Source organism: Megalobrama amblycephala, linkage group LG17 (genome assembly GCF_018812025.1).
Source record: "Megalobrama amblycephala isolate DHTTF-2021 linkage group LG17, ASM1881202v1, whole genome shotgun sequence".
NCBI lineage: Eukaryota > Metazoa > Chordata > Actinopteri > Cypriniformes > Xenocyprididae > Megalobrama > Megalobrama amblycephala.
The window spans coordinates 32361965-32378257 of NC_063060.1; the positions used below are offsets into that span (position 1 = coordinate 32361965).

General features: G+C 37.6%; 1 protein-coding gene across 2 annotated transcripts in view; it reads left to right on the top strand.

Annotated features, from left to right (window-relative positions):
• Positions 1 to 16293, top strand: part of efna2a (ephrin-A2a) — a 75692-nt gene that overhangs the window by 54638 nt on the left and 4761 nt on the right. For both annotated transcript variants that reach the window (XM_048163893.1, XM_048163894.1), the window contains exon 2: positions 10711 to 11003. In XM_048163893.1, the coding sequence (XP_048019850.1) occupies positions 10711 to 11003 (293 nt within the window). The remainder of the gene's footprint in view (positions 1 to 10710; positions 11004 to 16293) is intronic.

Genomic DNA, 16293 nt, shown 5'->3' on the forward strand with positions numbered 1-16293 from the left:
AAAAGAACAGCTTTTATTTGAAGTAGAAATCTCTTGAAATAATGTACAAAAGTCTTTTCTGTCACTTCTGATCAGTTTAATGCATCCTTGCTGAATAAAAGTAAAAACTGCCCGTTTGAACGCTAGTCTATGCAACATAGGCATAGCTTTGGATTTGTACTAAGCAGTAATTTGCTTTGTTCTTTTTTTCCATTGATGGATTTTCTTATCCTTTATTACCGTACACTCTTAAAGGATTCATCAACGACCCAAATGACTCTTGACAATTTACAGACAAAAAGTACTATAATTGTCACTCTTCATGTCATAATACATTTTGTAGTCTAACAATAAGACACTTTCGGACTGCTTCTGTTTGGCTTGATGCCCTAAAATGTTCTCATTCCATGAGAAAAGAATAAAAAGTTATGCATTTTTCATGTCCTGCCCTCTGTAATAAGTCACACAGGAGCCAAAGCTTCGGGTCCTGCCTCCAGTATCATGCAAAAGAGCGGACAAATCTCCTCGTTGTGACTTCCATACGTGAAAGCTCATAATTTCACGTTTAAAATGATTACGGCCCCTGCGAGGCTGCACAGGCTCCCCGCTGGCATGTCGCTCCCTATTCGGTGCAGTAGCCAGCCGTGCAAACCGAGCTGCCTAACAATGAGCCAGATATTAGGACCGACACTGCCTGTGGTAAGATGCCACACTCCCGATCCAGTAATTGTATCCAAAAGTATTATTTCTTCCCATGGAGATGCTGCAGTATCCCTGCTGTGTTTCTGTCTGAGCAGAGGGGAATAATGAGGCCGGCTGTATGCTGCAAGGAGGCTGTGGACGGCCTTCATCATCAGGATGGGTCGCTCCCTCCAGAGCCTAGGAGCCTGGCTGCAGATCTCTGCCATTGTGACCAGAGGCAGAGTTACGATCCAGACGCCATCTATCATACAGCAGCTTGCTAAAGCAGTCAATGGCCCTGATTAATCACCTCGGCCGAGCATTGCTATAGGAGGACTGATTGAGTCTGGATATTAGGGCTTTATTTTTTTTTACGCCCTCCATCAGTGCCACATAATAGATTAGATTGCATAGTGCCTGAATTCAGTCACTCACTGTGATGTGTGCTGCAAAGTCATTGAGAATCCTGCTAGAAAATGTCAGTAATTCGTCAATGAAATATTAAGTGTGTCCACGATAAAAGAAATGAAAGATCTTAAAATAAACAAGTTCTTTGAAATGCTCTCTTTGTAGTCATGTTGGTTTTGTATGGTTTTGAAAAGCTTTTATAACATTTTCTAGGAAAGTTTCAATTAACGACTTTAAAAATGTCATGTGGTGTGAGCAAGTAAAGAGTAGTAACATATTTTCCTTAAATCATGAGTACATGTGACACATTATAATGATTATTTAAAAAAATATATATTCAATAATATTGACTTTTATTATAAAATATTTTGTTTGTTTATATTTGTTTTTAAATATTTAATATTTTAAGTATTCAAAAGTATTTTTTCTGTTTTTCATTATTTATTCATAAATATCATTTTGCCTTGTCATAATCAGTGTTGGGGGTAATGCATTACAAGTAACTTGAGTTACGTAATCAGATTACTTTTTCAGGTAACTAGTAAAGTAACACATTACTTTTACAATTTACAACAAAATATCTGAGTTACTTTTCCAAATAAGTAACGCAAGTTATTGTAGTTCTAGACTAAATGTGAACATGCATTTACTCATCTCACTTGCACATAACCATTCAGTATTCCTCAAAATGAATAAAAAACTTAAAACGCAAACTCATATAAACTCAAACAAATATACTTTATGTATTTAATCTCACTTTATTAACCAATGTCTTTGCTGCTGACATTCAATGATCTAATTCAACCACACAGATAAGCAAAAAATTACTTTAGATTAGATTTAGCTGCGTTCCAGTTCGTTTTTTAAATGCCCTTCCCCTCGCTAACTTACACGCCTACACGTCTCGTTGACTCGGATGTACGTCATTGCTTACGTTGCATGAGTGCCCACTAGTGTTGTCAAAAGTACCGGTACTTCGGTACCAAGTCGGTACTGAAATTTTGAAAATGGGACGATACCCGCATTTCTGTAGTACCGGTAGTACCGAGATTCCGGGTATATTCGGTACCCACTGATAAGGCTGTTGGCAGTATTTACTTGAATATGACACGAGTGAAGCACAAAGCTTTGTTTAGCTACAAAAGAAATAATAGGTTAGCAATTAAATGTGACATCGCAGCCATGGAAATGACAGAGGTACGTGAGTCCATACATTTAAGCTTTGTATTCTGTTTTGCGAATCGCGATCTGGTCTCCTGCTTAGCAGAGAATTTCATTAGTTATTCCACAATATTACAATATTAACAATATTCCATTAGTTATTCCACATGGAATCTCTGTTTCGTTTCCCAAATCTTCACTCACGCAGGGGATTATAAACGTTCCTTTCTTTCGCATTTAGGCCTATTATAGGCTATTATAGGCTATTCGCATTATTTACTGTGGTAAAGTAGAAAAACACCGTAGGACAGAAACCTTTTTGCTTGCACGTCAGTTTCTATTTAACACAGTTTGTGCTTGTTATTAGACTTTATAAGGCGCGTCAAATTTATTTGTATATAGCGCGTTTCACACACGCCGGTGATTTTTACTTTCGCTTTCTCTGGCAGCGCTAAATCCAACATAGCCAGAATAATTGCCCCTGCGGAGGATAAAACTCGCTCTTCAGACCTTTTACAAGTGTCAGTTGCTTGTAACATCAGGAGATAACATGAAGATATTATTAAAGAGAAATTGTCTCTTTCCTGCTCGTGTCCCACATCACTCTCAAAGCGCAGAGCGGTAGGCTATATCAAAGACTATAATAACGGGACATTGGCTATATGACGCATCTTTGTGTGGAAATAAAAAACGAATGTTTTTTAAAATAATATTTAACTTTCTTATTATTTAGGTTACCATTATTTACCTATATTTATTTCATAGATTTACAGGCTAGTATATTGTTTCACTGACGGAATAGCTAAAATAAACACGCACGTTTGTTACCCCTGTTGAAAAAATGAGCATATGTTGGTAAGGTAGGTTTTGAAGCTGGTATGCTGGTTTGAGCTGGATTATGCTGGTCCTATGCTGGACCATGCTGGTCCAGGACCATCTTAGGACCAGCATGGACCAGCACTTGACCAGCATACACCAGCTCAAACCAGCATACGAGCTTCATAACACACCAGCATGTCGTTTTTTCAACAGTACAAAATGGATGTTTGAGCATTTATTTATTTATTTTATATTTCAAAATTTATTTCATTGAGGCAGCCTATAGGCTACACACAAACATACACACATGCTCCAAATCATATATGTTTTTAAAATTGGCTATATAAAATAGTAAAATAGTTCCAACAGATTTTGCTGTGGTACCGAAATTGGTACCGAGAACCGTAAAATTTTCATGGTATCGGTACCGACTACTGGAATTTTGGTACCGTGACAACACTAGTGCCCACTACTGGCGGAACCTTTGCAATGGGCTGAACTGGAACGTCCTACGCCCTTGATCACTTGGAATCTGCAATGGAGCTGATTTATTATTTATTTTTTCTCCTTACAAAATTGTTTAATGCAGTATTCTATATGTATATATGTGTGTTTTAAATATTTAAAAAATAATTATTATATCACAGAGTTGTTTGTGGTGGATAAATTAAATGCGATATGCGGTGACGTCACAATCGTGTTGCATTGTGGGTTATGGAGCTGCCTGAAGTGTACATATGAAGTAGACTCACTCCCTCTGTCAAAATCGAGGGAGCGAGGGTCTGTCCATATAAACTTCCCTCGTCCACTTCACGAAGTGGAACGCACTTCAAAATGGCGGCAGGGATTCTCCTGAGGGGAAGTGTTTAGGGAAGTTCGCGAGTGCGTGTCTAAAACTGAAGTGGAACGCAGCCTTAGAAAGAAGAGTGTTGAACTTCTTTCTCCTGTATCCTATTCTTCATCAGTCCAGAATGGCAGCACAGCTGAAAGGTTTGTTTGAGCTGCGCCCTCTACTGTACAGGCGTAAATATGCATTTCCTTCAGCTGGAGGCTTATTCATTTTACTTTTGGTATGAAAGGGCCTTTACATTTGCCAAAAATAGAATTTTTTTGTTGTTATTAAAAAATAAACAAGCAAGCCCAGCCCAGGTGAGAACAAGTAACGCAAAAGTAATGTAATGCATTACTTTCCATAAAAAGTAACTAATGCAATTAGATACTTTTTTTAGGGAGTCACACAATATTGTAATGCATTACTTTTACATTACAGCAACTTTCCCCAACACTGGTCATAATGTCATGAGGTCAAATAATCTGAATTTTTGTGAAGTTTCTAAACGTAATTTCAGGACGAGTGAACTCATCTAATCTTTCAATTAAGTGGTGGAGCATATAAGCAGCCGTTCACCTTGTTCCGGCATCAGCTGTTTTGGCATCCCAACTCCACCAATATAATTTAGGTATTTTGCAATACCATACTCATCTTCCAAGCATTAGTAGTCCCACTGGGGGGTATATCTAAGCTTGAGTCGAAGCTGCTTCGTCAAGCCTCTCCACTGCGGACAGCAAGCCAAATATGTTTAACTTTAATAGCTTAAAGATTACATGGGCAAACAAACTCGTGAAAAGACACTTATTGACCTTGACACACAGACATGAGGTCTTCTCTGTTATATCACTTCCTGTTTAGTTTAGTTTTTTTAGTTTTTTTTACAAGCGTGTTGATTGCACTACATGATTTTCATGTGATGGCATAGTTTTAAAAAATCATAATAATAAGCAGTGAATCAGTTTTGTTAAAATATTTTTTCTAAGAAATAATAATAAAATATCATGCCAAACCACTTCATTTACTTTTTATGTATTTCTTTTTTTTTTAATAAGACTTTTTCTTCATCCTGAGGTAAAGAGAAAAAAATCCAAATGAATTTTAATGCTTATCATATCAGAGGTGAATTAAAGTTGGTGTATGATTTGTTGTTCAGTCAGTCAGTGTTTTGATTGTGATGTATCAGCCTTATGAATTACCCTTGAACTAGCAGCCATGTTGACATCATGAAGGCTGGATTTGGCTCTCTCATCCAGCATGGGGAAACTTGTTTAGAATGGCAGCACTCTCTCTCGCTGTCCCTTTCTCTTTCTCTTTTGGCAGCGTCAGTACATCCTCGCTCCTCTTGACATAACAAGGTCCGGTTCCCAAGCCCCTGCATCAGATGCGGGCAGCAGATAGCCCCAGCGATAAGTGGCTTTTCTCCTCTCTTTTATCTCGCATGGAAGAGCTTTGCCTTGGAGCTTTGCATTCACAACATTGTGGCAGCCCTTTGCTTTTCCATATCATTAAAAGCCCCCAGTGTCTAGCAGGGCTGGCATGATGGCAAAAGGCCTGCTTGTGGCAAGAACACAATAAGTGGGACTGGAAAGCCTCCAGAATCACATCGTACCGAGCCGCGGCAATGCCTCACAATGTGTAACGCAAGTGTGTGTAATGCCAGAGTTTCGCAACCCACCACCTTTGGATTTAGTGTGTGCGTGCATGTGCCTCAAGTGATCCTTTGGTACAAAGACTCAGGGAAAAAAAGTATGCAAGACTTCCTGTGAGGCTTAAAGAAATGCTCACATGCTGCCATCTTGACTATTAATAGCAAAATCTGCAAATTTACTAAAAATGTACTTGCTTGCGTGTTTGTGCGTGTGTATGTATGAAATGTTTATAGAAATGCTTTCTGTTTTGTTTTTTCCAAACAAAGTCGCTTTGAATTCTCAAACATGGTTTACATAGAAATATATTGTTTTAACCACTGATGGCTGATACTTTAGTCGAAATCCATTCATCTGCCAACCACCATAGATGATGACCTTTGTCCCTTACCTATAACTCTATGTCTTTCTGTCTTATGTCATTGTGTATTTGTAGCAGCATAAATTCAACATGATTGATGAAAGTGGTTATAGTACCTCTGAAGTATTTTCTGGAATCTCCTATTTCCGTAACCACCATAGACATTGAGGGGGACAAGTCCACCCCATAATAATTAGAAATGGCAAAATTCTCCCCCCCAACATTTGATATTATTGATGCTGCTCTGCTCTACTCCATTATGCACCACTCTGTTTGTTGTTAGTATGACAGAAAAAAAAAGTTTTAAAAGCTACATTTTTAGGCTGGTCTGCCTCAGCAGTCTAACAGCACTCATCACTGTCAGAATGAGTGAGTTGGCCAATCAAATCAAAGAAGGCGGGGCTTACTGTTCACAGAAGACGAGCGCGAATTCTAATAAAACGCTTTCGTTTTAGTAGAGAAAGAGTATTTGGCGTGTAAGTAGATAAACATGTAATATTTGTCGACTGTTTTATGATTGAATTATTCAGCGACCGACAGTAATATCCAGCGATGCTGTATAATTCAGTTGTTGAATAATTCAATCATAAAACAGTTGTCAAATATTACATGTTTAGCTACTTAATCGATACGTACTCTTTCACTACTAAAACAAAAGCGTTTTATTGTAATTTGCGCTTGTACTCAACATTTTTATGAAATTAAAAATTTGAAAACATGCTATTATTTGATTAATATGATATGATTCATGAAAACATTTGCATTTTTGACATATTAGACATATGTCAACCCCCCACAAGACATGGTTACGGCCTTGTTCTATTGTACTGAAATCTCTAAAAATAAAAGAAGATGAAAATTGAGAATAATTATTTTCTTGTTTTGAAATAAAAAGAAACACAAAGATGTTTTTCTCCTATGGGATTGAATTATTTATGCATTAGAGGGTTAAAAATAATTAGACGTTTTTCTACCAGCACATTTATGTCCTTCTCAAAGCTTTAATGTGTGTGTGCAACGTTTCAAATTTTCTCAAATGATGTTTACCATAATATGAATGTTCAGCTCCGGTATTTCAAAATATTGTTGCATATTTCTCCAGTTATGACAGTTTAGATCCGTTGAGCTCTCTGTCTAAAAGCAGCTTCAGATACTGAATGTGAAGATCTTCTGAATATCAAAGTTGTTAGAGACAAAGGGAAGACGACAGCAGGTGAATGAGGAGCAGCATGCTGTGAGGAACTGAAGAGAGTTTGTTTAGAATTCTCCATGATGCTCCGCCTATTTGGGAAAGCAGGAAAGTGTGTGTGCGTGTGCGTATGTATGTACATGAGAAAGAGAGATCTTTTGATATTTCTGAGCACGAGCGTCAGTCTGTTTATGATTCAGCTGTCTCCTCATCATGTCTGTTAACACTCGCACCACCACCCACCCGAACCGCCGTCAAAAAAAAAAAGAAGAAAAAAATCCATTTATTGTGCAATCTCGTGTTTGCCATTGGAACCAATCAGCGGTTATTTTTAATGAGGTTATGGAAGCCACTGTAAATTCACAGATCGATATTTCACCACGAACCATAAACAAGTTCCTGATGTGCTTCGGGAGAGTTTGAGAAGGTCAGACTCAACAGGAGAAATGTGTTCCTGGAAAGATAGTGAAGGATGGGTTTCACGCACACACACACAAGGTTGTGATCCCTCAACATATGCTGGGATGTTCTGCTCAAACTGATATATGTCCCCTCGGTAATCTGTTCATGCTTGATTAGAAAGAAATATCTCTGCAGCGTTTACGTTGAAGGTCAGGAGCTCCAAACTTTCAGGAGATTTATTCCTTTTGATAGTATAAACAAGTGATTAGACAAACAAGTCTCTTGGACTTGTTTGAAAGGACCTAAAATACATTTGTCCGCTTAATGTAAACGTGGCTGAGGAGAGATGAAATTGAGGTAACAGTTTGGGAGTGTGGCTAATCTACAACAGGTGGACCTGATTTCGACTGTGAGAGCTGAATTACAGTAACGTATCCAGAGATGTTCCGCAGCATGGAAGTAATTTACTGCACGTTTAATGGTACTCGGGTATTTGTGTGTGTGTGTGAATGTGAGTGCAAACATCTGAAAGAGTCATTAACTGAGGGCAAAACAAGCAGCCTTTAAGATAGCACTTGATGTGGGCTGCACTGTGAGGAAATCACCGTGCCAATAGTTTGTCTTGTTAAAGGACAGACAGGCAGGTGCTGGAGAGGGCAGCTTGTCTAGATGAGAGGACAGGACCTTATACTGAACACTGAAGGCAAATGGACCAGTGCTTGACGGTGCTTCCTCGCTTACAGAGGTGTGAGTGCTTTCTGCTGTTTTCACTTAGATACATGTTGTTCTATAAAAAAGGAAGGTTTATAGAGTAGTTCACATGTGGCACAAGGACACTTTTAGAAAATATTGTTTAAATTTCAGTTATTCGGTACAGTTTGAAATTTAGATTTTTAAAAAAATCATTGTCTTTATTTTATTTTCCAGTACAAATTTTCAAACGTTCATAAAGTAAAATTAGGGATGCACCGATATGAACATTTTGGCCAATACCGATAACCTATAATTCTTTGTATTTGAAAGCAAATAACCGATATTATTTATATATATATATATATATATATATATATATATATATATATATATATATATATATATATACATATATCAATTCAAAATTACAAAAACAAAAGTCTCACCATTAAAAGCTACCGATTTTCCGGGGTAACCACTGTATTTCTGCTGTTCCATTAGCGCCCTCTGCTGTCAGAGAGTGAATGCGCACTTTCATTAAGCGTGCTTTCTCCTTCACTTGTTCCACCATGTGCTTCTCATACACGTTGGGCTTGTTTAAATCTGAGTGCACGTGTCCCTTTGACGCAGAATACAGCGGTGTTGTGCATTTTATATGGTTGATGGAGAAAGTATTCTGTTAAAATGTATCATAAAAATTTGAATAATTCGTAATAATTATTCACGGTATTTTGAAGTGCCCACGATAACAATATTGTGCATATTCATTATTGTGATATTTCGTATTACCGAATATTGGCATGTCTAATGACAAGATTTGTGCTGCACATGTTGCACTTAAATGTATTTTCTGTATGACTCCAATCTTATTGCAAGCAATTCAAAACCATCATGGTGAACAGTGTGCATCTGAAGTGTCTCAGTTGAAAGAAATAATCCATTATTTATCAACTTTAAAATATATAAAATATATTTTCTTATTGGGACGATAACTATAACATTAAAAATTAACATATATTGGCCGATACCGATATGGTGGCCGATATATATTGTGCATCCCTAAACAAAATGCATGCATGGTCATGGATGCATCTCACAAAAACATGCTTTGGTCATATTTCAACCTAATAGAAAAAAATGCACACATACACATACTATATTATATATTAATGTTTTCTCATCTCTTGTTTGCTTGTTAAGGCTGCATTTATTTGATTAAAATTATAGCATAAACAGTTTGTATGTATGTATTTGCTAAATATATATTTCATAAAGGAAATTAAGCATATTTTGTACAATTATGATGACCTTATTGTAATGTGTCAAAAGTTTTACATCTGAGTTTGCAAGCTTTGTTATTCTTTTAAAATTCACTACTGTAATACAAACATGAAAAATCAACATGCTTTTATTTGTATTGATTAAAAACAGTACAGTAAATGCTGCCATGATGTATAAACACTTTACAATATTTTTTTTTTCATTGCATTAATGGAATTTTTTGGATTATAATAATAATAATGCAATAATTCTTGATGGTACAATAATTTGAATAATTTTTATTATGTAGTTTCTTTTTTTTCTGAGATTCACCCATAAATATGCCAAACAGAATTGCTTTAAGGCAGAGAGACATGTTTTCAGAAAATATGTCTTTAAAAAGTGTCGTGACTTGTTCCAGTTGGCACATTTGTTACTTGTTTTAAGCATAAAAACCTCAATACATTCATTATTTTATTATTTATTTGTCAACAGCCATTTGTTTTGCAGTCAAAGGCATATACTCACAGGACTCTGACATCACAGTACTGTCACACACATTCACAGCCTCTGTAGGTCACACTGACTTTCAAACTGATTCACTCATGCTATCTTTTGCCTCTCCACCCGTTCTTTTTCTCCCTCTCCTTTTTCTTTTCTTACGCTCTGAGAGCTGCATTCTCATGAAACGCACACTATATAGAGAGAAAATCAAATGCAAAGCATGAAAAATTCTTCTTGGTGCCAATGTGGTTCAAAGCTTGGATTAAGGGTGGAATTTAATATGAAGTTTATGATTTATATGACAAGCTCCCTGGAATCAACTCGCTGACTAAATTTGTGGTTTTTGTGAACATCATCAACATTTTCATTGATAAATGTTGCTACTGCACTAACCCAAAGAAATGAACAAAGGCAAAACTAAGAGGTCTATTTTAGGCCCTAGTCAAAGATGTTTTTTCAAGCATCCCCCTTTTCTCATTACAGTATTACAGCGAGAGTTTGGTTTTCCGTGTGTTCTGGTTTGCCATTCTCTCTCTGCATAATGGTGACCTAGATAGAAAATATGCATTGTGGTTATTCATTCCAGCTTATTCTGTTGTGTTCCCTGTGATTTTCTGCCCAACAGATTTAGCCTTTCTGTGTTAAACATCGTTTTTGCTGCTGTATGGTTTGAATGGAGGCCAAATAAAAAGCTGAACTCAAGATTATTTCAATTGTCCCTGTTACGGGAGTCATGTCAGTCATCCTGATCTAATGCGCTGACTCTCTGTTGCAGGTTCTGGCAGGGTGAATACACGGTGGCCGTGAGCATCAACGACTACCTGGACGTGTACTGTCCGTACTACGAGAGCCCCCAGCCACACAGTCGCATGGAGCGCTACATTCTTTTCATGGTGAACCATGATGGTTACCTCACCTGTGAGCACCGCATGAGGGGCTTCAAACGGTGGGAGTGTAACCGGCCCCAGAGTCCCGACGGACCCCTGCGCTTCTCCGAGAAGTTTCAGCTCTTCACCCCTTTCTCACTTGGTTTCGAGTTCCGACCTGGTCATGAGTACTATTACATATGTAAGTGTGTGCATTTTCAGTGTGTGCAGTAGTGGCATGTGGTAAACTTCTAAAATGAGAAGTCAAAGTCGACTCAATGTTGCAGTGGTTCTCAACCTTTTTGACTCCCCGTTGTCCAGTATTCAAAGGCCTAACACTTCTTAGTTTCACTGGAAAAGGATTTTTCAAAGTATTTATTACTCTTTATTACTTTAATTTATTTTAAAATTAGGCTACCACATTTCAGTGTTATTTTGGTATTAATTATTATTTTACTTCTATAGTTTTCATTACTTTTTGAGTTTAAACTCTTTTTTAATCATTTTGTTATGTGCTTTGGTCTTTTTATTTGTTTTTTTGGTAACACTTTACAATAAGGTTCATTTGTTAACATTGGTTAATGTATTAACTTACATGAACTAACAATGAGCAATACATTTGTTACAGTATTTATTAATCTGGTAACACTTTAGTATAGGGAACACATATAAACTATTAACTATGACTTTTCCCTCAGTAAACTCCTAATTTACTGCTTATTAATAATTAGTAAGTTAGTTGTTAAGTTTAGGTATTGGGTAGGATTAAGAATGTAGAATAAGGTCATGCAGAATAAGGCATTAATATGTGCTTAATAAGTACTAATAAATAGCCAATATTCTAGTAATATGCATGCTAATAAACAACTAGTTAAAAGATCCTAAAATAAAGTGTTACCATTAATCTTTGTTAATGTTAGTTAATAAAAATGTTCATGTTCATGTTAAGTTCACAGTGCATTAACTAATGTTAGTTACTTTTGATTTAAGTATTAATAAATGTTGAAATTAAGATTAATAAATGCTGCAGAAGTATTGTTCATTATTAGTTCATGTTAACTAATGAAACCTTATTGTAAAGTGTTACCTTTTTTTCTTTTCTTTTTCACTTATTCACTTATTTCACTTATTAACTTATTTCAATTAGTTGCCCAGGCAGTGGTTTTTAGGTTTTTATCTAGTATTTATGTTTTATTTTTCCTCTTCTTTATATCAATTAACAAAAATGTTTTTAATAGATTTACTTTTTGTTAATTATTACAACACTGCCTCATATATCCAAGTTTTCAAGATAGTGGGAACCTTGGTTCTTCAAAGAAAAAACAGTTGTTGAGGAGGTGGATCAAAATAAGAAATATCTTGATCTTTAGTTGTTTATGCTCTTGTTTGTGCTTGTTTTGTCTTATTTTAAATAATTTAGTAATCTTTGAGGTTTTTCTAGGGCCCCCTGGTTGAGAACTACTTCTGTGTGGCTTATTTATGTAGTACAATAAAGCTCCATTTACATTTGATGTTTACACAGTTTTGCAGTTAAAGACATATGGAACATCATTATACTGTACGTTTTATATAATACCATTATAATTTTTATTGATGTCATAATACTTGATATATTACTTATTAAATCCAAGTTTCATTAAGTCAATGAATTAAAAATGAATTACTTTAACAAAACATAAGCATATTTTGTGTAGTAATTATTGGCAACTAGCTGTTATTTATTATTTATATACCTTTTTTGAACCAGTAGTCAACAAATGCTTTGTAAATAGGTTTAATTATGGTCTTAAAAACAGAGGTACATCTTTAATTATATATGAGCGATTACTATACGTAATTTCAAATTTATTTTGAGTTGAACAAGAATTGTTTTCTTTGTAATTAGTTTGTTTCCACCAGCTTGACCCATTCATATGGATTTGTGGACCGGCTGTGAACATGACAAGCAGGCATTATCGCATTGACAGGGTCAATCAGCCAATCACAGAGACTCATTTCACGTTCAGCACTCTTTAGAATCTCTGAGAACACAATGAGCTCCAGGGAAGCAAAAGAGACACTGCCTAATGCTGAAACCTCATCCGCTGGTGGACCTGAGAAAAATGAGCATTTTACGCACAGTTTGAGCTTTTATTTCACACTATTTGTTTTGCTATTTCTTTTCTGTCATTTGTATTTTTTTCTTGCATCCTCGGGCAAAGAAATAGAAATGGAGAAATAGAGATGCTTTAATCTCAAAAGGATTTCCTAAATGAGAAAATTCCAATAGCTCATTCCCATTATCCTCACAGAGCTTTAAGCTGGTGTGTTCAAATGGAAAACTTGTCCTACAAGCATTTGTTTTACTGTCCTCCAATGAAGACAATTTGGTGTGGCTAAAACAAATTAAAAGTAGACATTAAACAAAAAACATTTTTTTTTACTTCAACCGCCTAGCTGTTTTAATAAGATAACATGAAAGACTTGTATCAGGAAGATGCCGGGAGAAAACAGGGAGCGGCAAGCAAATCAATAATTTATATGGTAATTACAATTCCTGACATGGGAGGCTGTGGCGTGGGCAGATGTGGCTGGGCCGGGAGCCACCTGTGTACAGTACAGAGAGCCTGGTGACTTTGAGCTCTCGCCGGCTTTGTGTCGCAGAGCCGCACTGTCCATCAGCAGCCATCCGCACAGCGGCCGGACGGGCCTTTCTTTCTCCCATGGAGATTGCCACAGATCCTACATGCTTTTCATTTGACTGCTGATTATTCCCTGATTGACAGCTCAGACTGAAAGGGAGCGAAGCGGGCGCGGAGGGGGCGTCGTTCTGAGTCAACATCCCCTCCACCCAAGCCCCCCTAAATCAGCAGGGCGTAGCGCTGCTTATCATACACGCCGCAGTGTTGTCTCCGTGCACGAGAGTGAGGGAGCGATGCCACAATAAGCAGGCAAAAAAAAGTTCAAAGATACCCTTCAACTCTGTGTTTCTGCCCCCAAACTGATTTATAATGCATCAGCCTCACAGCTCCCAGCCAGGCCTTGCATTGTGAAGGCTTTTGTTTCAGGCTGAAGGGGCAGGGCTGGAAAAGGCCTTCGGACACCCCCGCTCCCCCACCAAGACGGCCCCATTCAGCACCCGAGCCGCTCCCTGAGAGGATTGTTTAGATACCGGCAGCTCTATGGGCGTCACGGTCCCTTGAGGGATTGATGCTTTGAGGCAGGGTCGGTGGGGTCAGCGATGAGAGATGGATCTTAGAGGTTATCATGGGGAAGTGGGGGCCGATTTCGATTGTCTGCTGGTAAAAGAACACGTCCATCAGACCTGGTCAAACTTAACCCCCGGACTTCCATCTCTCCGCCTGTATTGATCGGCTGTGATGACATCTTGACAGGCGTCTTCTACACAGCTGCCGGCGGTTGAGGTTGGGTGCTCTCCAATGAACCTAGGATCCGGTGTGGTGGACATGCCACAAGAATACACAATGACCTGGGATGGGCAATGGGGTGGTGGGGGAGGGGTGTTCAGGTTGAAGATGACAAACTCTAAACCAGGGTTGGATGTTTTTTAGGGATCGACAGAAAATTTGGGTTGAAGACATGTAACAATACTCTAATAGTGGTTAAGGAAAAAAAAAAGATGCATCGGCAACTTAATATGTAAATATTATGTTAATAAAGGATTTTCCAGATAATTTGAATATTGATAATTTGATAATATTGATAATTTGAAAAAATATTTGAATATTTCTTAATGAAGTTTCAGCTTTAATATGGTGATAAAACTATATACTATACTATTTTTAGAAAACAACATATAGTCTCTCTATCATACTTTATTAGTTTTATATATATATATATATATATATATATATATATATATGTAGAGAGAGAGAGAGAAACATAAGAAGTTTGTGGTCAGTAAGATTTTTTTAATGTTTTTGAAAGTCTCTCACTAAGGCTGTATTTATTTGACCAAAAATAAGAATATTACAATTTAAAATAAATACAAAGTTCTGTCATGAAACTCTAGATGGTGCAGGTTAATAGGTCCTTTAATTCAACCTGATCATAATCACATTGTTATCTATAGGGCACAGCTGATTGGTTCCTGCTGTATCAGTAGCCAATGAGCTTGCGTGCTCAACCTTCAAATACTTGGTTTAGCAGTGCAGCGCGCTTTCAGAAACCCTCCACCTTCCCCAGCTCCACCTGTATAGATCTGCTACGGATAATTAATTTACGCCAGTGGTCGGCAATAGGCAGCCAGCGGGCCAAAACTGGCCTGCCAGCAATGATATCTGGCCCGCGCCCACAGCCAGATTATTTTGATAGTGGCTGGTTCTGAAATAGATCTTCGTCTCGTGGTGCCGTCTAATATTATCACCGTGTCAACACCAGATGCGACTTTTTTCAGCTAAAAGCTGTCTACACTGAACGCGACAAACCGACTGTTGCAAAGCACTTGGACTACGTCAGAAACAGAAAAGGGAATCTGTTCACCTTCGGGAATGTGTTGTGTCGCGTTACTCGCGTCGCACCGCGCCGCATCCTGTGTAGACTGATTAGCTCAATACCAGTTACAAAAGACACAGTAACAGTCTGCCACAGGCAATTCTAGTTGCATTTTTCATCAGTTAATTTAAATTATCCTTTGACTATGTTCTGGCCCACCATCTAGTGGCGAATTTTTTTTTTGGAACACGAGTGTTTACCACCGGCACTCGCTGTGTCGTGTTTTTTGGATTCATTATGTCGGACTCACCGCAGGTAACTCATAATCTGCAGTTGTTACTCCTGTCTCCTGACAAAAACATTGCATGCGGCGCCTGTGGAGTGTGAAAAGTTACTGGAGCGCGCAGCCGCACTCGTCTCTCACAAGGAATGTCATGTCAGTGATTGACAAGCCAGAGGGCCAATCCGCGCACGTCTCTCACAAGGAACGTCACGGCAGTGATTGACAAGCCAGAGGGCCAATCGTTTACGCGATGATCGCGTAAACGATTGGCTGATGTTTTTAAGGCCCTACCTCGTGCACAGATGATGTATATTAATATTATTACTTTCAGTGCACCTAATAAATAGTCTTTTATCAGTTAGTAAAGACAGTTTCAAGTAATATTGCAACAATGTATAAAACAAAACATCCTCTTTAGCACCTTTAATTGCCGACCCCTGGTTTACGCTATATTGTACAGCTATTTTGACCAGTTTAAGTCATCCTAGCCAAATAAAAGTATTAACTTAAAAAAAGTCTTACTGACCCCAAATATTTAAACTTTTGGCATTTCTTACTTGTATTCAGATGAGAATCTAGACCACTCCGACTGTGACTCATACTACACCAGCTTGAGCAGTACATTTAAATATGCTTTTTTCTTCATTTACTGGGTTTTCTTTGTGGATATAAGACTGTGGCCAAGTTCAAGTAAATGGTTTCACTCTCCCCTTCTTTCACACAAGACCCTTATAAGGAAATAAGCAGGAGATTTGTTGTGTCTGGAGTACAGAGA